The 27,557-nt window shown below is 37.2% G+C and overlaps 1 protein-coding gene across 7 annotated transcripts in view; it reads right to left on the bottom strand.

Moving 5' to 3' along the window:
• EPHA6 (EPH receptor A6) overlaps positions 1 to 27,557 on the bottom strand; it is a 378,018-nt gene that overhangs the window by 112,314 nt on the left and 238,147 nt on the right. For all 7 annotated transcript variants that reach the window (XR_005627917.1, XR_005627919.1, XR_005627918.1 and 4 more), the window contains exon 6: positions 15,194 to 15,318. Coding sequence is in view for 4 of the 7 variants with exons in the window: in XM_039713221.1 (XP_039569155.1) it covers positions 15,194 to 15,318 (125 nt within the window). In the remaining 3 variants the exon portion in view is untranslated. The remainder of the gene's footprint in view (positions 1 to 15,193; positions 15,319 to 27,557) is intronic.

The following is a 27,557-nucleotide window of genomic DNA, read 5'->3' as shown; positions in this document are numbered from 1 at the left end:
TGGCAAAGGAGTCACAAGAAGCAGCTCTGAGAACACAGGGGCTGAGGGGTTAAACATGATTTAAAGGAGTCTATCTAATATAATATACTCATATAACTATGAGACACAATCTGATATGAGGAAATTCATAAGACCTCTTCCATAGCCTACTGCAAATTTATCTTGGTGAAAATCTGTAATTAAAACATAAATATAACCCAAATACAAGGTATGCCAATGTTATTACACAATGTAATACTGAGTCTATGACTACCTAGCCAAGTTAAACAGACTTATATTATGAACTTTGAAAATGCTATCTCTGTTTGTAAGGAAATTGTATTTTTCTTATTGTTTGTGGGATTCTTCTTGTAAATGGATTCAGATCTGATTATGAGGGACAGTGTTCACAAAATCATGACAGTTTGCTCTATGCATGAACAGGAAAACCTTTCAAAATCAAATTATTTCCTGAAGCCACCTCTGCCTATCTGCATCTGTATCTACCTTGATTTTATACTTGGCTTTATAGATGAAGAGACTGGCTGAGTGGAAGTCACAATGGTGCTAATGGTCTAAGACTAGACAACCTCATTTAATGGAGTAGCACCATCAGAGGATAAATATGAATGAAATGCTTTCTGCTTCTGCAGTGCAGCAGAGTAGCAGTAATAGCCAGATGTTCCATTATTGTGATTATTAGCACCATTTTTCTCATATACTTAAAAGAAAGGGGATTCCCCCAATAACATTAACAATTTTAAATAAACAGATAACTATATTAAATAGATAAACTATCACATGCCACACCTATGTGAACAAATTGCTCTCTTATTTAATCCCCACCTTAGTACAGTGGAAAAGAGCACTGAAATGAAGACTTTGTGGACACATATAAGAAAAATATGCATAAAGGCTAACCAAAATGTGATGACCTTTAATCACTTTAGACTCCTATGGCAATCAAAGAGTTTACATTCTGATTTTATAGGTGAGAAAAAGATTATTTATCTCAAAACCTTTAGTGGAAAAAAAAATCAATAGAAATTAAAGCTGAAATACCAAATTTTGCTTGTAGTGCTGAAATAACCTTTAAAAGATTAACTTTACCAGTAAAGCACTGATAAAATCCTGGCACTTTCAGGCATACAAGATTTGTCACCATTAATATTTGAGTGTCTGAAAGAGATGTGGCTCTCTTAAAAATAGTATCAGTCCTTAGTTTAGCAATTTAAAAAGGTAACCAAATATAATTTGCTATGATTTAGAATATATAATGGGAGCTATATACTCTTAGTCTAGCTTATTTTATGAATGACAATGGAGGTATTCAGCTCATTGAGTGCCCTGAGTAACAAAAATCTTCTTAAACAGACCCTAGGGATTTCCACCTTCTGCCAGCTAAAAGAGACTTATTGTACCCACAACTTTCAAGTGTGTGTGTGCAGAAAGAATCCAGGGAGAGTAACTGAATTTACTATTAGTTGTTTGCAAACACATTTTCTAGTCTATATCTATTGTACTGCAACATGAAAATTCTGTATTAAGCCACATAATCCTGCCTGGCCTTTTCAGAGCACTGTTATTTAAGTGAAAGAAGAACTAATAGAGATTAAATCTATATACCACAGGGACCAGGTCTTTATCCTGAACACTGAAGCACAATGTCAAAGCTGAGTAAGTACCACATTAAAGTAAAGAAGATTTGGAGTTTCATGATTCAGGCGCTATAAATGTTTAAATAAAAGCACCAATAATAAAAAAGAATTTTTTATGAGACCATTTGGTCACATCTTTCCTCTTTCCTAGGTACATCAGTCTGAGGAACACACACAATGTGACCTACAGAGGAAGCATCATTATTTTAAAGGAATGACCACAATTCTGGAAAACAGCAGTGTTTACTGATCATAGCTCTAGTCCACTGTGCACTGAAATCTCCAAATTCTTCCTTACTTTTCCCATGGGATCAGCTATGCTGGCACTCCATAGCCTGAACTTTAGTACTGTGCTACCCATTAGGATAACACAGTCATTAATTATTAGGTATAGCTATTAACTGATTAATCAGTTCAAATATAATCTATTAAAGACAAATAACATCAAGTTGTGGAGTTTGTACTTACTCTCTGTAATGAATAAAAACAGAGTCCCCACAGCTCTAATTTATGGAAACTGCTTCTGATTTATAGAAACGATATCCCTCTCACAATTAATTTGCCCCCAATAATTCTCAAAAAGAATTTTCCTTCTTTACCATAAAATATTTTCATAATACAATTTCTAAATGCCTGTTGCCTCTAGTCATAGCACCTTTATCATCTTACACAGATTGCTGTAGATAAGGACTAATTACTGTAAAAGCAATAAAATTAACTACACTGTGGAACTCAGTGTATGCCTTTGTATTTACTAATTTTGTGTGCGATTTTCTCCTAGAAAACTATTTTGACCTACAGTACATCAGTTAACAGGAATGCTGGCAGAATATTTTAGAAAAGACTTAAATGCTCTAAACTGTGCTTCTAACATTAATTACTGATTACAATCTGATCAACACGATTAAGTAAATTTTTTATGTAACACAGAGTGGTAGGAAAAATTACAATAAGAGAACTAGAAGTAAAAGGTACCATTAAGATTCTTTAGAAATGCTCTTCCTAAAAACCCCTGTACCTCTGGTTTTCAGCTGAACCACAAACTTGAAGGAAATTTAGAAAACTGATTGCAAAGATCTGAGGACCAATCTAAACTAAGTAGAAAACTGTGGCAGCAAAAAATCAGGGCCAGATAGAAAATTGCCAGTGGCTCTAAAGTTTGCTTCAGAGGACAAATCTGCAGCACTTAAAGGCGTCAACCCCCTTCAGGTTGTAACCCTGTCCCTTCCCTCCTTGGCCTCCCTCCTGATTAATCTGAGATGTAACAGTCTGGGGAGCTGAAACACTCAAGTGTCCTTTACCTGTTTGGCCATTCAATATTTTATATTTTGATTGCCTGTCAGTCAGCTCATCACTTTTTCCATATATAAAGTGAAGCTGTCAACGTGAAAAGGGGAAGAACAGATAACCAATCATAAAGAAAATACAGAAAGGTCAAACCCCAGACAAAATGCATTTTAATTGGATTATATACTTGGAAAGGCAGAAATGAGTTGATGTGAGGTGAACCATGAAAAGCATAAAATTAAATGAGGAGAGAGATGAGGACAGGGAGGCTCTAAAACAATGTTAAATTTCTCGCCAGCACAGGGAGGTGAGGGCTGGGCAGAGCAAAAACTGTGTGGTTCACATTTAGGCCAAGTGGGACTGCCAGGTGTGAAGACAGCAGACAGGAGAGAGCTGATTGTCCCAACAAGAAGATCAAAATGAAATAAAACCAGGCCTGTGCCTTAAGTTAGGGACAGAACAGAGTGCAATCCAGCATATAACAAAGGCAGCTGGGGAACATGGCCTGAGTTGTCAGATGAGCACAGATATTAAATCCCATCCTTCTGGCAGTAATAAGATACTCTGATAATGGTTGTTTGTTAATTAAAAATATTTACCAGTGAAAACCTCTGCACCAGGACCTCCAGAACTCTCTCTAACCTCTGCATATAAAAGTTCCAGCTTCTCCAGCTGCCCCAAAGATTTTTCTCATCTTTTCACTCATTTTAAGTTTCTTTTCCAGTTGGAAAGAAGCAGAAAGCTCCTGGAAGCACAAACTAAACTTTCCATGTAAAAAATTCAACTCAAGTAGTACTCAAAATTCACCTTAGGACAGGAAAGCACATTTTCTCCTAGGATACTAATGTTAAGATTTACTTCATAATTATATAATAAACCTGCTAAATAAACACAAATACAGTGCAACAGAAAACAGAAGCAGTCCTGAATATTTGAAGATTGGAAAGCTTCTTTGACTTTCTTTGCTGTGAAACAAGCCCAGAGAACTATGCATACACAGCCAGTGGGCTGATTCCCAAGTCATTCCTTCAGTGCATGAGGTTCATGGTTCACAACTCTGAACAAGGTCCTGATGCCACTGCAGGTTTCCTTTCCCCATTCTTACCCTTAACACTCCCCCAGAGCCCAGCAATCTGCAGATCAGTGAGTTTCTGAACTAACTAAATTTGCTTCATTGTATCTTACACCTCAGGGACTTTTCTTCCAGGAATTTCCTTAATTATTCCTTCAACCAATTTTGCTTGTGGCCTCCAAAACAACCCTAGGCAACAAGTTTAAATACAAACTGTGTTTAAAAAATACTGTGGGGATTTTTTAAAAAAATCCACTTTCTGACTGTTTTATTGAATATATTTTAGTTTCTTATCTATAAGAAATAGTGAATAACAATCAGCATCAGTAACAAGTTCAGCCAATTTCGAAATATCTGTGTATGTCATAGAAACAGTACTTCTAGGTACAGATGGGAAGTAGGTCACTGGATAATGAAATATTTAAATTGAAAATGCAAGACCCTGGTAGAAAGATAATAAAAAGGGACAACTTGTGATGTGAAAAAAAGTCACAGTCAAAACACCTGAAGGTCTCCAAGTTGCTGAGCCATGGGGCAGGCAATCTTCTCACACCCAGTATGGGTAACATCACAGCTGTGCACACAGAACTGCTGTGTCCCTTCATGGCAGAACTCAAAATTGTGGTGATTCTACTTCCTACTGAAGTGTGAAGGCAACTCTAATGCAGAGAAGCATCTTACAAGGGAAGTGGAATTTCAATACAAGAGCAATTCTTCAGAAGACTTCTACAGTGAGGTGACTTGCTACAGTACAGAGCAGCCAGTGCTCTACTTTAACAACCCCCCCAGCAAAAAAACCCTACAAAATAAACCCCCAAACAACCCTTCCCCCCAAAAATCCCAACAGCCCACAACATATGTTCAAATCCGTGAAAATCAAATTATTCTACCAATCCAAAAATATAGTACAGCACTGAGTCAGCTACACAGAACTCAGCTCTAATAGTGCTGCTGATAAATTGGCTTAATTCATTTCAGAATTCCTACAATATTCACAGGCAGATAGGGCCAGGATTTGGATTAGAGCTTCCTTTCAGTGCTGACTATTTTGTCAGGTTTGCAACACCTTGCTGGGAAATTTTAACTCCTGCGGGATGCTTGCAGCTCTACAAACACCCTCGTAAAAAACACATTCTGTACTAAAACCACATTCTGTACTAAAAACCTCTTGTGGAATCATGCCTTTCCAACTCCTTTCTAAGATGTGTTGCAGCCTTTTAGGATGTTAGACTCCCTGGGCTTATTTTAAGATAGGTTTCAGCTTAGTTTGAATCTTCCACATAAATAACTTTTAATATTAGAAGAGCAGACTAATGCAGAATTTTCTCTTTTCATTTGCTACTGAATGTTTCCTCCCTGGCAAATCCAGAAAACATCCTTATTGATATACAACAGCTTGAAAACAAATCCAGTGGTGTTAATAAAGCTATCACTTTTATTTAAGTAAGCAAAATATCTACTTTAGACTGAATTGATTCAGATTGCTATTCAGATTTTCTGTTCTGGAAAAAATATGACTGAAGTCATTAAGATTCATTTCAGACCATATGAATGTTAAATGGTAACAAGTCTTTCATATGCTAACTGTGAATACATGTCTTTGGACAAATACTTCCCTTTTCAAAGAAAATCAGGATTTATAGGCACAGAATAATGCTGACAATATTAAGATAGATTTCAACCATCCAACAAAAATCAATTTTGGAGGAAGAATTTTGCCTCTAAAACACAAAGTCTGACACTAACTAATGTTTGACTTTAATCACTGCAATACAAATAACAAATCAGAGGCAAGAGGGAACCTGCTGATCTCTATACAGAGATTGTGTATTGTTTTTCCTTATGCAATCCTCTTCTGATATAAACATACAATAGCTATTAAGTCACTGAAATATCAGATTTTTTGGTGTATTTGTGAGCACATGCAAAAACATTTTTGTGTCTCAATGCAGGCAAACAGCAAACATCCATCTTGTAATGCTAGCTCAGAAGGGCTGAATTCACCTCTGGTGTCATGACTGTAGTGCAGAACTTGACAATACATCAACAATAAATACAGCATATTCCTTAAGTTTATGTTTTCTTCAAACACCTCGGTGAGTTAATGGGGTGTAAAGCAAAAACAGCAATCTTTTTTCCAATTAATTGAACATGGATTTCAAGGGCAAAGTAAACAAACCAGCAAGTAAATCAAAAAGCTGATTTTGCACTTTCAAAACTGATACAGCAAGATTTTGCTCAATTTTTTTTTGGAAAGTGCCCATTTCTGATGTAGCTAACCTTGAGCAGAAATATCATTTCTGGTGCTGGTGGTACAAACAAGAAAAGTTAAGAAAATTCACAGATAGATGTCAATACCTTTTCAAAAAGAGCTGCTCCAGCCCCTAAAGACTTTTGTTAAGTATTTTATAATATAAATACTTGTATGTGCAAGAAAACCAGGTAGTTTGTGCAAGGTCATTGCAAATACAAGATGCATCAACCTGGTGAAGTTCCTAGAGCAACATAAATGCGTTTATGAGCAGCAGGTGAATTCCTGCAAAAGACTCTAAAGCTATTAACAGCTCAGTAAGGAGTACATAATAATAGGTTGTTAACTCAGCCATCCCAACAAGCACATCAAGAAAGGGCACTTTGAAACTATTAATAAAAACACATTAAAAAAACTCAAAAGAAAAAGGGAGAATGGTAAGATTTTGCTTGTTTCAATCAACCAAATACACATGTGTGGGTTTATTCAGGTACAAACCTAAGAAAACTACATGGTAATTACTGAATGAAGTACAATTTTTATGAATTCAAGTTGGCCAATGAAATTATTAATTTAAATTAAAAGTTCCTCTAATGTTCATTTTGATTCCAAGAACCACATCCCCACGCCAAACACACAGCTTTTGTTTAACACATAGTGAAGTGATTATACTGATATTGAACGGGAAAGTAGTAGTTTAGTGCATTAAGATGAAAGGGCTCTCCCTAAAGGAGCTTCCTCTTTCCCTTTGGATATTTCTCCCTTCTCCCAGAATGACTGCTTTGGGAACACTGCTACTTAATAAAAAAGAGGTTGCTAATATTACACAGTCAGTGGCTTCATTTAATGTAAAAAAGAGACTATTCAAAGAGGAAAACTAATATCCTGTCCTTTTCTGTGCTTAAAGTACAACTGAAATGCAGTCTTAGAAAAAAGAGTGAAAGAGAGGAAAAAATCTATTTTTTTGGTTTTACTCTCCAAAATGATGCATACATTTGTATGCAGGTATCTCTAGAATGCATTGAATATTGCAGGAAGAAACTGTAAATGAAACAATATCTGAACACTCCTTCATTTAGACAAAGATATAAACTCATGTCTCAAGGTGTGTATCTTGATTTAATCTGTGAATCCACCTTTATAGCTGTAAATCAACAATTTATGAACAGTAAGTCATGTGTGTATTACAAAAATCACTGTGCTAGCTTCAGTTTTTAAAAGAGTTTGGGCTCACAGATGATTTTTTTAAATTTTAAAGCTACTTTGTATTTTAAGAGGGTCTAAAGGAAACATTCTGACTGGTTTAGAGAAATGGAGACGTAGACATTGTACTTAATTTATAATTTATAAATAGGGAAATCACTTTCATATTTTGCCAGCTTATATTTAGGTCATTGCTCACAAAACTCACCATTCTTTTTTTGTAAAAATCTGTCAGACGTTCAATCCTGAAGTTTGACTTCTGAATTTTTGTTAAGGTATCTGAGGGAACTCCAACTCTTATTATCACATGCAACTAAACCTTACTGCACCTAAACTCAAAGGTAAACACACTGCAGGAAGTTAATAATAACAGAAACAACAAAAATAAAATGCCTTGGAAATACATTCTCTATTTTGTTAATTCAGGATTAAACATGTTAAACTCCTTACCACTTCCTTTTGTGCAACTGATACATGATCTCTGACAAGAAGACATTTCTTTTTTACAGTATGTTCATCAAAATCATCTAAATGTTGCCTTAGCTGAAACTTTCTGCTCTATAAAACATCTGTTTCTGATTTTTGACCCCACCTAAACACATACTTCAGATTAACACTGATTCCTGAGGTTAACATTATTATCATTCTTATTTTTCTTGCTGTGTCAGTGCACAATTCTGAAAACTATTTTTCCTGAAGTAGAATGCTTTAGTAGATAGAAAAAAAATTAATAATTCCTTTTATTAGCAACCAATCTTTGTAATCAATTTGGCTTTCTTAGAGGTATGTGTTTGTTGTCTTGTAATAGTTTGCATACCTCCTATGCTTATTCCTATGGTGTTGAAAGCATTTGAAAACCACTTATACAAAACCATTAATACACTTTTGCTGCATTTGTGTAGCTCTTCTGGCAGTTACTGGAATAATCACTCTACATGTAATTTTCCTTGGAGAAAATGGTATTGGCTGCAGGCAAGAACACAAGATCAGCAGAGACTTAAGTATGGGGGATTTTTAATATCAAATCCACCAGGCTTGCTTAAACAGCATTATACTTCTCATTCAGAGTTTTTGATTCAGCAGGAACAGCAGCAATACCTCTATAGGCTGCTTTATTATTAAACACAAAAGTTCAGAAGCTGTTTCTAAATAATTGACAACAATGATTAGCAGGCAAGACAAGCCGGGCATCTAATAGAGGTCTAGCATAGAACCTCTTTGATAAACCCTTTGCTGCATGTAATTGATATTTAGATGCCAGATTTCTTTTTCTCCTCATAGTAATTACATCAGTGTCATTAATAATGGCTGCTGCAAGGTCTCTAGGTTTTTTCCTGCAAGGCAAAAATTATATCTGGTCAGAGAGTCTGGTAATTAGTCACTCTCATTTTCAACAGTTCTGAGACCTTTTTTTTCCCTCTTTTTAGAATCTGAGGCTTTTACATTTTTTCCCTTGGGAAACTGGGTTAATAACAGCAGAACAGAAAAACTGAGAAGCTTGTTTAACACCACTTACTATGCTGAAATAAGCTAGGAGATTTCATTTTAATGATTGTATCCCAAATCACATTTGTAGTGATTATTTTTTAAAAACATTCAGCAGACATAGTTCATTTCTCAGGAGCTACAAAGGGCTGAGAATGCCTGAGGTGCTGCTCAGAGCCCTAGTGCCTCCCTGTGACATGCTATGAACAAACACTAGGAGCTGCCTAAAACTACTGTCCAAAAGCTCTTGTACATCCCAAATACTCAGCACTCTTGTTTTGATGAGAATTGTTGAAAATGTAATGCAAATGTATTATTGCATGAGTCCTACATTTCTTGATTCCAGTCATATCAGAAACATTTTACTTGCAGGCAGCAGATTGCTACTTATGCCTTAAATGATTTGAATAATTTAAAAAATATTACAGACTAAAACTCTTTATTAAAAAAAAATTATTATAATAAAGTTAAAAATTCCCCAGTTGCTCCTTTGAAGCAAACAGCTTTTCATACTGTGTATACTCAATAAATGGCCAGATACCTGAAGTGCTCAGATGCTTTTATCCCTACTATTGTCAGTCTGTACCTGTTCCCCAATCCTATCACTGACGCTGACTTTAAAATTTAGCAATAAGAATAGCAACATTAAAGGAACATGCCCAGAAGAAAGAACCAGCACATGCCAGGAACCCAGCCACACCAATACCAAACAAACCCCTGTGGCCATGGATAATGTCACACAGCCCCCAGGCTCCGTTCAGCCTCATGCCACTGGGAGCTGCTGCATGTGGTTCTTCAGGATATAAAATTCTACCATAAAGAAAAATCTGAACCATAAAAGTAACAGCTGGTGCTTAAAGGAAATAGGGGAGTTGTAACAGCCATGTCTGGAAGAATGTGCTCCTTCTAATTTAGTTAAACATTGTGCAAGGTGATGACTAAAGAGGTGGAGAGAATGGAGAGGTTTGGCTCTTTAAGTAGTAGGGAGGTTGAGGGTCAATGAACTTCACACATGCCATGCAGACCTCACAGAAAGGCAGATAAATTTACAAGAGAAATGACTGATTTTACTGCACATTTCCAAAAGTCCACCCAGAAATTCTGAGGACTGAATGTGATCTACATGAGGTGGCTTCTTAGGAGCAATGTCCTTATTTTATCTAATGGGAACGTGTGTGGCTCCTGTTCACTGAGGCTGATTCCAGCCCATACTCAAGCAGGGTCAGGTTAATTAATGTGAGAAGATCATAATGCAATATCTCCTTAGCTGGAGAAGACACAGAGGAACATCTGGTGTCCTTTAAACTGGGATGAGTGTCATGGTGTTTATAATTTTCCATATTAATTCTTATAAAAATAATTCTGTCATTCAAAACATTATGTACTGAGAGTCTTAAAATTTCTCATTATTCCTATCATGTAATTTACCTAAAGGTCTGTCACTCAGATTCAGGATGTCTCATTTTAATTCATATTAATGATTACTCAAAGAAATAGCAGTCTTTGGTTTAATATTAGATTTTAAGACTGAGCATCATTTCTTGTATAAGTTAAGTGAAGACAGCTGTAGACTGATAGAAAAATTAACAAGGTCATGCTTCTTTCTAATTCTTTAAATCTGGTACTTTCCTCTATCTCTCTGCCTCATCAGTTCTCCATCTCTTTTTCAAATCTCATTGGAAAACTAATTTCCCCCTTGCCTCTACTGCTCAGCTATTTTCTCACTTCTATTTATTAATTCAACTCTAAATAATACTGGGATGAAGGAAAAGTAATATCTAACATCCTACATATCCTGTCCACTCACTGTCCTATGGAGATGGGTTAATTTTTTATGTGAAAACTGCCTGTGAGCTGCAAATTGAATCTCCCAACAAAATGAAGCATTTTGGCTAAGGGATTTGGCTTTAAATTTCATCAAGAGACAAGAAAGAAAAGAAATATCAGCCCTCTCCTCCAAATCCTGATTCTAAAGATATTCTCTGCTTTCTCTATTTAGAGATTTCACTGCAATGCCTTGGGTTACTGCTTGGGTCCATTCCACTAAAATCCCTCCTCTACAGACAGGTTTCCTTAGCTAATTATATGTTATCTTGTGTGTAACAGGAAATGTAATCCAGCTGGTGTGCTTGGGCCACATGGGAGAACAAATAACAACTTAATACAGTTGCTGATACATGCACAGCTTGGTATGCCTAATACAGGTCTTAGGAAGCATTAATTTTTGATGATTAACTTTCTGGGTTAGGATGGAAAGGGGAGGAATAAGTATTTTCCAGTTCAGCTGCACAACCTGGAGTGCAGCTGGTGAGGTTTATATCCCCTGTGTGCTGTGTTCCCTTTCCCATGAGGGAATTCCTACAGAAGGACTCAGTGTCATTACAAGGCTCTAACAAGGCCCCACTCCTTCATCTGCCTCAAAAACAAAACCCTTTTAGTGAGAGGTAAAGAGATTATGATGCCCTGGAATCTTGCAAATAGTGCAAGCTTTGGTCAGTGTCTGAGTAATAGCTTAAAGTATAAAAGAAAAATTAATTGCAATTAGCAATGGCAATGAGATTATATAAATGAGTTCAGTTTTTAAAGGGAAAGACACTATGGCACACGAGAGATTTTTTTTCTTTTAGAAATAATGTTTGTGGATGATATCAAGAGATCATAGAATATAATGGGGCAGACACCCTATATCAACAGAGATAATTTGCAATGTTTAGTATTTTGAAACCCCAAAGAAGGTCTATGAAGAAATGTTTTTATGAGCATGCCTTAGATCTCCAAGGGCAAACATTTAACTGGTCTTCTGTGTGCTGCTGTAAAGACTCATTATCCAAGGCATAGATTTCAGAATGATTCATAATCTACCTGAAATCAGGTCTTTCAACTACCAAGCCTCAACAAGGCAATTATTTCAGGATCATAATATTCTCTGCCTGGTTATGTCACACAACTATTCAAACAGTGGAAAATCCTTTCTCTTTGCTGTGACAGAACTCGGAGAATCTTGGACTGAATGTCGAGGAATTTTTGTTCTCCCAGGTCAAATCAGCTCTCTAATTATGTCCTAGGTCAGATTTTTGTTCACTGCATTTTTGGCTGAAAGGCTGCAGAAAAAAAAATGACCTCTTGTCAGACAACTACACAAAAATGTACCAGTGCACTCATAAATAAGAAACTACAAATCTGTACAACTGGCTCACGATGAAATTTTGTTACTGACCCAAGATTTTCATTTTTAGAGACAATATTTCCTGAAGTTCTGAATGTTTTACAGCAATTCCCTGGAGAAATGAAGGTCATATAGGAAAAGGTGCTTTAAAGCAGAAAAATTATTGAACTGCTTTATTGTACTTTGAAATTAATGTATGATTCCTTATTTGTAACTTATTGAGACCTCTGGATAACTTTCCTTCCACACTTTATTTCTTTATAACTTGGTAGTCATTATCAGAAGAATGTTTTTGACAGAGAGGACTTGATCTTTTGATAGTTCTCTGTGAGTAATCTGTATTTTACAAGAGTATAAATGTAAATTTCTTGCATAATTGGCACAATATAGCCTCTGTGTGCTTGTTCTGGAAATGCAAGGAAAGATGGATCTTTATGTTCCATGCTCATCATCATTAATTTGTCTTCCTTATGAAATTGTTGGAAACTGCCCCATTTTCTGGAGTGCTTACAATTTATTGGGCAGCTATTTGATTTCTGAAGTTCACATTTCTTCCAGGAAACCTTGGGAATTAAAAGCAGGCTGCTCCCCTAATGTCCTCACCAATGATGTACTGACAATTTTTCAAATGTCAACAAGAAACCTTAAAAACGATAGCAGTAATACTTGTAAAAGTTTAAAATACTGCATAATTCTTCAGCGCTTCAAGAAGTTAAGAAACTGATATCATCAGCTGAATTTGAGGGATTGAGTGGTTGTATTTGATGGTAACATTCAATTTCTTATATTGTTTATCAGAACAAAACCTATCTTTATTAAATGCAAATGACAGCTAGAAAGTGATAAAAATGGACTGCAAAAGTTGTTCCATTTTTCTACCTAGTGTGTTTATTAGTAGCTAAGACTACTGTTTTCTGCCTTTTTCTTGACTCCCTAAGACATTAATAAAATTTCTGACCTTTTCATATTTAACATATTCTTCAACTTTACCTGCATTTTTTTGCTCTCTGTTAGAGGGCTGTCTTTGTGATAAATTCATACTAGATCCACTAGAAAATTATTTCACTCTTATCATATTTCCTGTGAGCATGCAACAACATGCCTATTTTGTCACTTCTGCTGAGAACAGAAATGCTGATATTCCCCTGTTTCAGAGTTCCTGGAAAGGCTGAGAGATTACAGTGCCACTGGCTACATCTAGCCCTGTCATAACACAAACTATGCTTTTTAATATACAGAGCTCCACAGGGAAGAAGAAAAAATGAACTGGAACTTAATTGTGCATATTAATATTTTCTGGCTTTGAGGTAGGAACCATCCCTTTTTCTTCCTCAATATACAATTTCATTTGCATTTGGCTACTACACTTATCCAGTGTTGTAATGTATGCTTCTTGATTTAAATATGATTAAAGCAAGATTTAAATATTATTAAAGTGGTGTGAAATAATATTTTCCAATTTAATGCTGTAAATAAGCAGACTGACTTGCAGTACTGAATTATTCACCTCTCTGATCAAGAACCTGGTCTCCAACAGAGGTCTTGCAAATTACACCTGTGCCACAGCACTGGAAGGTGCCAGCAATGCATTTTATCTCCCCTGACCTCAGAGAAAAGAGTGTATAAAGAGAAAATGCTCCTTATATAGTTTAAAAAGTGAACACAGAAAATTGTTCTCTTTTTTTAATAGAAACAGATAAGTGTGGTTTAAACTGTGTCTAGCAAAGGGTCTTAAAGCCTGTGCATGTAGTCTTGCAGCACAATAGTCAAGGCTAAGGAAAAGTAGACCTCTAAGAAAAAATTATTTGCCTTGTCACTCAGCACTGACTGCTCTTGGTACATAATCAATTGAGAAAGGATTGTATTAAATACATATCTAAGATTTATAACTTAACATCCATACAAATGGCTACAGATCTTTGGAACTGTTCCTATTTGATTGAATAAAATCTCACAATTTGTTTTGTTTCATTCACCTCTTTAATATCAACAAAGAAAAGAAGTTCAAGTCATAATGGGGCTTACTATGATAATGGATCAGAACCTGAAGGACTTCCACTAGAGTCGGAAAATAGGGTTCCTTGCTTTGGCTTACCAAATATTCTAAGCAATCTGTCTCCTCCTTCTAGCTGTCCTATTTAAATGATTCAGAGTTTTTTCCCAGTTTACCCTTTCTTCTGCATCATTAAAGCTGCATCATCTCAACAGGGAAGTGCAGTCAAGGAATAAAATCTCAGATATTTACAGAGCATAATATCCCTAATACTTTCTTCCATGACTTGGTTTGTATTTCTGTTCTTTGTGATCCTCATACACATCAGTTCCACTGTGACTTCAGATGGGGGCAGGGAAACAGCAGGGAACTGTTTAAGGTACAGACACCAAAAATTTCCCATCCGTGTCTTCAGGATTGAAGGCACTGGTCAGCACAAAATTTTTTTACTGGTGCCAGGCCCTGTAGCAAATGGAAATGACCAAATATGTTTTGTGCTTATGGAGAAGGAGGCTTCAATTTATGCTTTTCCAATACATGCTGTGTGTGCACCTTGTACCTTTGCTTGTAATGCTTGTTGTAGCTCTCTTCTGTGTGAAATTGCCTAACTTTAACAAAGCACCAGAAATCCAATAGTTTCTCTTGTAACCTTTTCTAGCCCTCTAAAAAATTCTGGTGCACCTATCCTTTAAGCACATACTATTGCTTTATTAAGCAATAATAAATAAATACATATTTTGCCTGAAATTGAAATCACATTCCCACTCACTTTAATTCTGTTGTGTGTCACTCTAATGTGAAGTTTTTACAGTCTATAAATCAAAATGTATTGAAGCATGTGATCCATGTTTGTAAATGGAGTTACTATGAGACAAGTAAATGTACAATCTGCTTGCTGCTCTACTCGATTCTGGTGTGAAACAAGACAGTCATTAACAAGTTAGAAGCAACAAAAAATCAGCACAAAATAAAACGTCTGGCATACACAGCATTGTATGTGGCACCAAGTGAAAAGGTTTTTTTTTTAAATACTATTAAGTATACAAAACACATTGCTTTTTAGGATCTGAGTGTGGGTGATGCTGTAAGTGAGACCTACTTTCTCATAGTACTTGATCTCGTAGTCCAGAATTGCTCCATGGGGAAAGTCCGGCTCTTGCCAGGAGAGGGCAATGCTGTTTTGGGAAGCCCAGTCCTTCCTTACCATACCTATCAAGGTGGGTGCTGAAAGGGAAAAGGATAACTAAGGGTTAAAGACGAAGCACACGGTTTATCCTTCCAACCTCCTGTCTGAGGATACCAACCCGAGGTAACTTGGAGTGACCTCCAGACCGAAAAGCATGACAGATGGCAATTCTCAGGGAAACCATATAACCTGGAATTAATGTCTCAAGTACACGCTGGTAACTCCTCTGCTGAAGCACACAGCAGCTTCTGGAAAATGGCTGTGTGCAAAAATACAGAAAGAAACTGGGCTGGGTGGGCTCTGCCCCAGCCAGGCAGCACTGCTGGCTCCAGGGACACCGTGCCCAGAGCAGAACCACATTGCAGAGGCAGCAAATTCTGCATGCTGGTTAATCTTCATTAAATGTTATGATTCAAGTGTTTAGGATGTACATTCTGTTTACTCTCTGGGGTGAAATAAAGAGACACAGCTCAAAACAGATGCAATGAATTCCTTTCCTGGCAAGCCCTTTGTGTGCACCAAGAGCCAGATCCTTCAGGAGCTCCTAGATGGGATTGGGGTATGGGCAAACTGGGGCGAAAAATCAGCTTCTGGAAGGGGACCACCATGCATGGATGCACCCAGGAGCCAAATTATCTCTTTCTGGGGTTAACCAATTTTAAGAACCAGTTTTTCTGCCTTTTAGGAAAAGAAGGTGCACTATTATCTATGCAATGATTTCAAATGGTGCAAAGATTGTGTTCTAGAAAACGATCTTTGCTTACTTTATTAATCTGGTCAAGCATCTAAAAATATTCTCCACACACTAATGTGTGTTTTAATAGTATTGATGTGCAGCCCTCCCAAATGTTACAGCAAACCCAGTAATATTATTCAACAGCCCTGAACACAACTAACATCAACAATCCAGCTACCATAAGTGCTTCACAGATTTCACTATTTGTCTTCCCACTAAAAAAATATCAGTTTATTACACACCCTCCCCCATTCATCCCTCTTCTGAATCTTAACTTCTTCCAAGTTTCCATGGAGTTGTCTCCTAAAAATAACACATTTTTATGACTTCTGGTTTTATCTTTTGAACAAAAAAATCTCCCTAGGAAAATGAAAAGAGAATCTGCTTCTAGTCACAAAATTTCACGCCTTAGTTTTCTTTCCTGTAAACATTTCAGGAGATTTAAGAAATGAAAACAATAAATTCTAGAATGCAAACAAACACTGAAGAAAACAAAACTGTGTGTTTGTATTTGAAAAAAGGGAAACTCTACACAGAGACGTGCACATTTTTCTCTGTGATAATGCATTTATCTGAGAGAGAAAATTAACTTCCATCCAGTCTTACCTTTGAGTAATTATTCTATGGGAAAATAATTTTGTCCTCTCTGATGTGAAAAAATCCCCAACTCAACACCTAACACCAGAAAAAAAACCCTAACAAAGTGTAAGGTCTGACACAGGAAACTTCTACACCTTTGTCACTTGAACTACAGGTCTGATGCAAGGATGTCAGAGTGTCAGAGGAAAAAAAAAATACTGCCATGCAGAATAAAGGATTAACCTGGTTTTCAGAAAGCCCTTAAACATCTTAATGTAAATAACTGAACAGAATAAAACACAAATTAATGAATAAAAAGCATTCACAGGATTTGAACCAAAGTGTTATTCCTGGGTAGGTAGGTATAACTACTCCCTTACCTAAAACAAAATTTTTGCTCTTGAAACTGAGGGTAAAGTTGAGCTCTCACAATATTTTTCTGGGGTACAATCAACTTCTCCAAGCATGACACAAAGTCATGTCTGTTTAAAAGAAAGCAGGACTAGCAAACATGGATTTGTAATTGCTAAACAGTGACCAAGGGCCTAGGAAGGCACTGCTCACACAAATTGTTTTACTATTTGCTATTTTGAGTCATTCACTGGCATTGAGCTGTGATTTACAGATGGGTCTGAGGGAGCTACAGCAACCTGTCAGATACATCTGGTGCTCCCTGTGTGCCTGCTTAGAGGTGATGAGCATCAGCTGGGCCACCTTCCCAGCACTCTGCAGCGTCATCCCACAGCATCTGGGAGCTCACTGGTCAGACAACCCAATCCCAAGCAAAATTATTAAGATTGATGACAGAAAACACCAGGTTAAGCTGTAGACAAAATTATATTCTTGGCTCTTTTAGGCTTATAAAATATACACTGCTGATATAACATGTCTTCAAATTATAGCCACAACTTTAGAAGCTTTTCTTATGTACTGCATGAAGGGGATTTTTCTTTGTGTTCCAATTTCCAAATTTATACAGCAATTCATGCGTGTTTTCAGCCTGAGCTCAACACCATAATTCTTCCATTTGATGAAGTGCAGTTCAAAAGCACTGTCGTGGTGCATTGGAAGATCCCCTCAAAACTTCAGTATATGAAATAACCCCAGCTGTCCTCCTGGGAAAGAACTCGGTCTGAAATTAACAGAACAAAATTACTTTAGCTCTCCCCTAAACCACTTGTGCTTGACCTACACTTGAAACCAACAAGCCCATACAGCAAGGCTCACATCACACCTGTGGCACTGTGCCAGCACTGAATCCTCTAAATCTAAATGCAGAAATGTGCACATAAAGCTGTGAATACGAGAAGTGAATTGTTGTTTTTATCAAGTAAAAAAAAAAGAGTGTACTTTTTAACAAAAAAGCATAGAAGAATCTCCATTGACCATTTCCTGTATGTGCAGAAGGATGATCCTGTTTTTGGCAGATAGGATTCCAGTCAGAAAATTATTGCAGGAAGAAACAGACAAATAAAACCAAGTAATTAAAAGTACAGCTAGCTGAGTTTCTATTTCTTTTCTTGTGAAGTGCTACTAAAGAGCACTCATGTCTGTAGAGAAATTTCTGCTCCTTATAACTGTTGCTCACCAGAGCAGAAGTCAATTAGACCTTAGAGATCCTATCCACTTATTGTTAAAGCTCTTTTTAACCAGAAGATTGTAAGATAGGTAAATCCTATTTTCCCATTCCTAAAAGCTGCTCTAATGTCCCTGTGATGAATCAATGGGAAGTTCTTTTAATTAGTTGTTTCAAATTCAGTAGCTGCAGGAGAACTCTAATATGGTTACCCACCAAAGCCATTTGAAAAAAAAGAAATGCTTAGAAGAGCAGCATGGGTTTTAATCACTTTAAGGGCAGCATTTTCTTGCCATTGGTCCTAGGCTGAAGGGTGATTTCTGGCTCTTGAGCTCAGCACTGATCTGTGTTTTGTACAGGGGATTCTTTGTACCATCTGTTTTCTTCTACACTGTTATAAATTTCTTGAATTACAATGAGTCATCTACAATGTGGTGAGCTCCTCATTTAGTCTAGTCCCATAAGCTTCTTGGACTTTTCAAATTTTTTATAGAAAAATGGAAGTGCATTCTTTAATTCAGAGTGAACTGATTTTATTCTAAATTCTTTTGGCTTCTCTTTTTCAGATTCCTTTTTTTCTCATGCGATACAGGACAGAAAATGTGTATATTAAACAATGACTGGATCTAAATGTCTTTTCCCTAGATAATTTCTTTATCTGAGGCTGACTTCCATTATCCATAACTGTCTGATTTTAAAATAAGTGATCTGTAGGGTTGCTGAAGCTTTTTTTCCTTTAGTGCACTTTCTGATTCTGCTATTTCTTGTTTCACAAGAAAGTAGGCAAAGAAATGTCTCCTGTTTCCAGGACTGAACAGCTTTTATAGGATGCCCATTCATGGTGGGGAAGCTTCAGACCCTACAGCAGCTGATGACCAAAGCTCACGTGGTATCTGTTTATACATGGAATCTTTCACCCCTTCATATCTCAATTCGAATCTTATTTATTTGGCGAAGAGAAATCATGACAGCTCAAAGGCCTCTCCCGTCAGTCACTTTCTTGTCTAAAAAATTCTACCATCAAATAAGAACAGCTGCACCAGTTTTGTCCTCCTCCTTCCTTCCCCCTGAATTGTATCTGAATTTTGCCCAAAGCCAATGAAGTGCCAGCAGATACAAATTTGGAGAGGAGAGAGTGGAAATAGGATCTGAACTGTATAGATGCTGTTGGGAGCAACTTCATTCCTTTGGATGCCATCCTCATGAGAAGGTTGTGGGTCTCAGTATGTAAAATATTGGAGTCTCAAGATGTAAAATAATACCCTTTGGGATCATGTGTTTAATTCAGTTTGTTGTTTATATACCTCTGCCATTAGCAACAATAGTGCAAATTTCATAATTAAATGTTATTCTTTCCTTGAGACCCCTGCCTGCTTCAAGGTGCAGGAGAGATCACACTCACCAAAATATAGGGATTTGTCATCTGTTTTCTGAGCAGGGGTTTCCCTTTAGAGGAGGGAATCCACCTTTCTCCTTGCCTCTTCCTCCTCTCGTATCTCAGTCACTTCTCAACTGCAGTGACTGCAGTTTATTTATGGGAAAATACTGACTAAACTCTACTCAAAGCCCTTGCTTCTCTTTCAAAACTCATTAATCCCCGTAGGTTCACCCTACAGAGGAGGCAACGTGCTTTAACATCCTGCAAGGAGCCTGCATTCCTCCTCTGGGGGAATAAGTTCTTTCAGTAAGAGAAGGACAGACAGTTGAGGGCTGGAAGAAATATCAGTGGTGTAATGAGTAATTTACATTGACTGAGTTGGGTCAGAAAACAAAAGAAAACTGTTTTCTTGGTCATGAAAAGGAAAGTGCTTCTTCAAGCTTCAATTACAGGTTAATGGCACAAATTAAACCAATTATGCTTTAATTAAACAAATTAAACCTCTTCAAGCTTCAATTACAGGTTAATGGCACAAATTAAACCAACAGTAAATTATGCTTAACCCTATAGAAGTTATAGCTATCTAATAATTCCAAGCCCATTAAAAAAAAAAAAAAACGTTCAGAAATAATGAAACAGAATAGAAATGTATCAAGGTCCAAATCTGAAGTGTTCTTCCAGATGGTAAAAATACTCTTTGCACCCTTCCTATGCCAGAAAATGCTATTTTAATTTCACAGTGTTTCACCAGCCTACACTCTGTAACTATATTACAATTCCTATACTATTGGACTCTGAGTATGATTTTATATTATAAATATCAATAAAAAGAGCACTGAGATTTCATTCACAATTCCACCTTTGAAAAAAAAAAGAAAAAAATGTTATTTCAAGGCATACTAAGAAAAATATTGCTTTTACTTCTGATTCTAGGAAGACTATTAGAAAGGCAATAAGCAGCACAAAGATGCTCTCTTAGAGAAGACATTTTACTCCAGTAACAGAACTGGAAGCAATGAAACAACATTTCCTGATCAATGATAGTGCCTCCAGTGTTTTACCCATTTGAGCTATTTGCCAAGGATTTTCCAGGGCAGTTAAGAGGCCTGAAGCCTTGATCCTGCATTACTAATGCCATGTGTGAAGCATAAGATCAGTCATCTGAAGGATGTAGTTGTGCTGTCTATCATCCAGAGCAGTCTTCACTCCTGCAGAATGGTTATTAATCCTCCAGCAGAGATGCAGTTCATCCTTTCTTTCTTTTGTGTTTGTTTGTTCATCTTTCTGTTGCTATCTTTGTAGCATAAGGGAAGAAAGAGTATCTTATGAACAAGGGATGTGATAGGGATCCAGGAGACCTCTGTTTATATTCTTTTCTGGTTGTGCTCCAGAGATTTTCTTTAATCTTTTGACTGAGCTATCTTAACATACAATGTGAATGCCGATAAGTTCCTTTATTTGCAATACGTGAGCACTTTTTTGTTATAAGTGTGAGTGTATGAATATAAGAGACTAAAACCTAAGCACAAGCTGACCTGGGAAACAAACCACAGAAATATGAACAGAAATTAAACTTTTATTAAAAAAACCCCAGTTTATAACCCACCTCTGTATAGTAAAGATGTTCACATGGATGAAACATCTTTAGGTTTATACTGAATTCAGCAAGAATTTGTTTGCTTACCACACAACCTTGCTTTCAATTAATACAGTGACTAGATAAGATATTTGATTCTTCCCATAATAGAGTCTCTTATCTTCCTAATAATTTCAGTAGTAATTCACAGTTACAATGCTTGGAGGGGATACTATTAGTGGCACTAACCTTGGAGTTCAAAGTTGAGTATGGTGTTTCCCTGACAAAGCATTAGAGCTTGCAAATTAACAAGTTTGGGGTTTAAAAAAGTATTTTTTACTTCATTTTCTTACACTAGTTCCCTAAAGGTTTGCACTCAAAAGACAGCAGAGCAGTGTGCTTCTTTTGAAGCACTTCATTTACTGAAAATAGGCCTCCAGCAAGTTATAATTATCATCTCTCCCTCCATCTTAAAGTCTTTCCCCTTGCAGATCTCCTTTGCTTGCTCAGAAATGGTGGATGGAAGCCAAGTGAACCCAATATCCTTGTCAAAAACTGGATTCTGCTTACAGTGTTGTGGGCTAAAGGTCATGATAGATACAACCCCCAGATTTCCTCCAGGGTAAATGTAGATTCAACATGGCTTTTTTTTGTGTGATCCATAATGCAATTCTTTCTTCCTTGCTGCCTAATTTCTCTTTCATCTATTGTTGATCTTATGTAGAGAGACAGTAATTATTCATCCACACAATTTTGCAGCACTACAGATTTTCTTTCACTTCCAGAACATGCTGCCATTCTCCATTTTTCGAGCTTCAGACAGAAGCATTCCTAAATCTTTACTTCTCACAAGACCTACTCAGCTCCTGATACTTTAAAGTGGATTTTAGCAGAAGATACTTAAAACAACAGCACAAAATAAAGCCTTCTCAGCTGCCAGTCAGACTGTGTGGCTGTTCTGCTCTCTCTGATGACATGTATGTGCAAAACCTCAAAGGTTTTTGTGAGATATCTGACACAATTTATAGCACAATGAAAGATTAAAAATATCTTAGTTACAAGTTTGTTTGTTTTTTAAAAATAGTATCCCTTAAAAAAATCACATAAATGCTTTACCTAAATGTATGTTTTAAGGAGTTTGTTTATGTGCTCTGTATGTCTGAAGCAAGGGGAATAAATTCAGTCCAAGAAAGCATAGAGGGAGGGCGCGAGTCCAGAAATCAGATGCAAACAAAAAAAAAAAGCAAAACTAAATCAGGTTGCCTGCTACATAAACGGAAATAATGTCAAATCAACAGGCCTCGGGCAACCAAAGGGATTTGCATCAGAATAAGCACCAAGAAAGCATAGAGGGAGGGCGCGAGTCCAGAAATCAGATGCAAACAAAAAAAAAAAAAAAAGGCAAAACTATATCAGGTTGCCTGCTACATAAAGGAAAATAATGTCAAATCAACAGGCCTCGGGCAACCAAAGGGATTTGCATCAGAATAAGCAGTTTCTTGGCTCCTTTCCACTGCCTTTTAGGGCTGGAGCAGCAGGAGGCAATGAGAGACCTAATAGGTCGTGGGGATTCCTGAGGGAACAGCTCCCTAAAAACCAGAGCTGCCCTCTGCTTGTTCGGCAGAAGGCAAAACTGAGGTTGTGTGGGACTGGTACATCAGCTCACAACAGGTGGCAACAACTTCTGTGGCTGAATGGCACAGTAAAAATGTGGTAACTGGGAAAAAAAAGGCCTTTCTCTTCACTGGCCTCTTCTGGGCATGTTGTTCTGGAACAAAAACCAGGGAAGGGTGCAAGAGGCCACTCCAGGCAAGTCCATTCCCTTCCTGTCACTCCTTGTGAAGATTATAAACCCTGCTGTGGTACCTAGAGGGGAAGTCACAGAACATTACATCCCTAACCAGCAGATTTTCTGCTTTCACAACCTCAAATGTTCTGTGTTGTGCTGTTCCCTGCTCCTCCTGACTCAGACATTGTGGTGAGCTGCTGACTGTCGGCTGGTGGCACATTTGAAATTGGTGTGTGTGCTTTCCTGGACTACTATTCCTGACACGCAGGAGTCCTCTAAAAAAGAAGTCAGAGTGGCTTATGGGGTTTCCTTTTTAAGGAAAACTGTGCTAAAAGAGAAGGATGCAGGAGAAATTGGTTTATCAGCAGATTCAGATTGCTACTATAATGATGTTAATCAGCGTGAAGAAAGATGTGTTCCAGCCCGTGTGTTATATAAGTTAAAAATATCATCCCAGCGCTGCTAGGTGCCCTGTGATGTGGGGACAACCTGTGGTGACACATTTCTTCAGAGAACTTTGTTTTCAGCCTCCTAGTGTAACTTGGGTATTGCTACAAATTGATTGGAAATACAACTTGAGGTTAAGAAGGCGTCATTCGTTGCAGCGAGGTGTCATTACGGAAACAGAGCTGTAACTAAGTCTCATTCAGCAACAACCCCTCCAGGGTCAACTGGAACCAAATTGCTCTGCAGAACTTCCTGCTGCTAAATTGATCTCAGAAGTTGGAAAATGAAATAAGCAGGTTAAAAAGCACTAGGAAATCTGCCATCTTTTCACTCCATTAATTGCCACTCGTCCTGTGATGTAACAAAGGCAAACATAAAATGTACACTCATTTCAGCAAACCTTTCCTGCTCTTGTTTATATCCAAATATGAGGGTAGATCAGAGTGTAAGTAATTTTCTGTCAAACAGTACTTTACAGGTCTGAAAGAGGTTTTTCTTTTAGCAAGAATATCATGAATATTTTATGTGAACATCTTCTGTGAACCTTCTGTAAAAGCTGTGTTTGTTGGCATGTGCACAGAATGTCAGAGCTACTGTACTTCAATATTTTGAGTGAATGCGTGTAATGCATGGAGATACATCCAATACTGACTTCAAACGTACATCTTCGAATAATTTCCCCAAAAACTGCTCTTGTTTATATCCAAGTATGAGGGTAGATCAGATTGTAAGTAATTTTCTGTCAAACAGTACTTTACAGGTCTGAAAGAGGTTTTTCTTTTAGCAAGAATATCATGAATATTTTATGTGAACATCTTCTGTGAACCTTCTGTAAAAGCTGTGTTTGTTGGCATGTGCACAGAATGTCAGAGCTACTGTACTTCAATATTTTGAGTGAATGTGTGTAATGCATGGAGACACATCCAAACATCTGATACTGACTTCAAATGTACATATTCAAATAATTTCCCCAAAAATGTTGATTTTGACAAAGCATTCTAGAAACCACAGCGATGCTAAATTAATATGCCCTTATAAGTTAATTCCCAGAATGATGTTACAAACAAAATTATGTATCTTATTATATACTTCATAAATGCAAAAAAAATATTCCAAAGCTTTAGTCTAGCTCTGTTTTATTGAGGGTTGAGTATCTTTTAAATCTTTGATGTGGAAACCTATGCACAGAAAAGCAGACCCTTTTAAACGCTGGCATACAGACAAGAAACACTTCTAGGAGGCCAGAAAGTCGATGGTTTGTACTTGATGCACATGAATCACTGAAAAGCACTGCTGCTGGCAAATGTAGCTGAGGTGTTCAATTTCTAGACAAGTAGGGTAGAATCTGACTCGACTCAAGCAAGTTAAAAAATTGGGGATTAGTTTTGGCAAGTTGTCTTAAGTCCCTCTGTAGTCAGGAGATGAGATGCTCAACCTGCTTTGGGTGCTGGTAGATTGAATGTTTTAGAGTCCCTCTGTAGTCAGGAGATGAGATGCTCAGGAGATGAGATGCTCAACCTACTTTGGGTGCTGGTAGATCAAATGTTTTAACCACAGTATTTAACACATGCATCACTACCATCAGCACAAAGCTCACTGCAAAATCAGTCATGGATCTTCTTTAAAGGTGATCTCTAGAGCAACACAGGAGAAATTTTAGGTATGTCAAGTAATTTTAGATATGTCAAGAGTAAAAATAAATTTTTACTCTTTCCTTTTTTTTTTTAGTTGAGTGTATCTATACAATACTTCTACATGAAGTAGCATGCTTAAGCTACCAAAAAAAGTGGACAAAATATTGAGGCACATGTTTTTAGTTGAGTGTATCTATACAATACTTCTACATGAAGTAGCATGTTTAAGCTACCAAAAAACCGTGGACAAAATATCGAGGCACATACTCTGCAGTGAAAGATCATTTATGTGTTCTTTTAGTTAGCTCACTGGGGATGTTTACACACCTCTGAGTCTGAGGGCAGGCTCTCAAGGTGATGGATAGAAGCAATGACACCTGAAGGTATCAGGACAAATTCACTCTAAAAGCAATGAGCTGCTGGTAGTTAGCTCATTGGGGATGTTTACACACCTTTGAGTCTGAGGGCAGGCTCTCAAGGTGATGGATAGAAGCAATGACACCTGAAGGTATCAGGACAAATTCACTCTAAAAGCAATGAGCTTTTAGAGTGAATTTGTCCTTTAACTTCTGTTATATCTAAAACCTGAGCTTCAGAAGAGGCCAGTGGCTCTTTCTGGACTACAGTACTCATATTCTGAAAACATGTCACAGTAATATTAAATGCATTTGAAAAATAAGTGCCTTTTTTTGTGTGTGTTTTCCTCTTTCAAGAAGATTGAATTGCTTTTATTCACAAAGACAAAACTCCGCAGAGTTGAAAAACCATTGGGATCTAAAGAGTTTTCATCTTTCTGACTAGTATAAAAATTAAAACAGCAAGAAAGAAGTGTAGAAATTAGATCAGGTGACAGGCAGTAAAACATATTTCCAAGAGAGGTTTGTGGAAGGCTGGTAATTATGGAATAACCTTTCAAAAGGAAAGCCTCTTCAACTATTCACTTCTAGTTAGCTCATGCCCTGCAGCTTGTGGTTTAATACTTATTACACATATCCATGCTCATGGAGAGGCAATCTGACAAAGACTCATGTGAGAAGGAAACCTGAGCATCCACATCTCCAGGTCAGTACATCTCTTAGCTTAAGGAGCCTGCCTTTTCTTTCCAAGAAATTAATTATCCAAGGAATGCCCTCCTAGCAAGAGCCTCTGAATTGTCAGAACTCTTCCATTATGCCCCTTTGGTATTTCTGTTCTTTTTCGTGACACTTAACGAGTTTTTGTATTCCTCAACATTCTGTGTGCTGAACTCTACCCTTGGAGATTTTTCCCCAGGTCTATTTTTCATCTCCTATCTCTATTAGCACAACAAATGTGCTTCCTACAGAAAAAAAGAACAGTAGGAAGGTTTGAGAAGGAAAGCTGAGCACTGCTGTCCTCCACAAGCTCTTCTTGTCCAAGGAATGAAGTCTAGGGGATTTACTGACACATGCAGAGTTTGCACTGTTTGTTTTCTAAAAAGGACCATAAAAGTCTGTGATGTCCAAAAAGTTAGGGAGTTGACAGACACTGAAGCAAGAAACAGAGAAAACATTCCTTATTAACTAAGATGCTACTGAATGCTGCTGGGAACTGGAAGACCACATATGAAGAAGCATTATTTGACATTTTCCTGATCTTTTTCCATCAGTGTTCCCCATTTCTCTTATTGTCAGAGAAAAAAGATAATGGACTAGATGAGCCTTCTGAAATTCAGATACACTATCTGGTTACAAAGCTTTCTGTTTAGCTCAGTCCAAAGGCAAACTGCCTGCATACAGCCTCCTTCTGGAACAAGCTTTCATCTATCCCCAAAGAGTCTTCTGCACTGCAGAAATTTTACAGAGAGGAAACACCCTGCTCTTGCAGCTCTGGGAGTTGCTTGTAAGAACTAATGGCTCATACCCACACACTAAATTAGTGACATGCAGCTGAGTGCTCTGGGGTCTAACTTTCAAGTGCCTGATCTTCAGAATTATATTCAGAGTTAAATTATGCTGTGTGTCCACTATGCTCCTTAACACTGTCAAAACCAGAAGAAATCAGAGCACACACAAAATCAGAGCTTGACAATTTAGACAACTTTCAGTTTGACAGCTCATGTTAAACACCAAGGTTAGACACTGGTATTGCACTACTGCAATATTTTTACATTGGAAAAACCCACAAAATAATGATCTCAGTAGCAAAAGTTTGCTCAGCCTCTTTTATTTTTATCATGAAAAAATCTTCCTTCTTTGAATTCTCCTTAGGTGTTATAAGTAATTCTCTTTGTCCAATATCATACTTTGATGTGTGGTTCAGTTGTGAGTCTGTAGTTTGGAAGGTCTGAGAAATCAGTGTGTCCACACAGGATATTAAAGTTTTTTGGCACACAAACAAAACCAAACAGTAAGACCTGCTAATGCTGACCCATGTCTCAGTGCTTGGCAGAGATTCCATTTCTGTGACCTTCATCTTAAAATTTCTACAGCAGACAATCATCTCAAATCCCTCTGTACTCAAACATATGGTGAAACCCGGGCAAGAAAAACCTCACCAAAAAACAGCAGCTAAGGAAATCTTTGATACAGGAAAACAAAAATC

Source organism: Passer montanus, unplaced genomic scaffold (genome assembly GCF_014805655.1).
Source record: "Passer montanus isolate IOZ18808 unplaced genomic scaffold, ASM1480565v1 scaffold28, whole genome shotgun sequence".
Lineage (NCBI taxonomy): Eukaryota > Metazoa > Chordata > Aves > Passeriformes > Passeridae > Passer > Passer montanus.
Note: the sequence above shows the minus strand (reverse complement) of the source record. Positions and strands in the feature narration are given on the sequence as shown.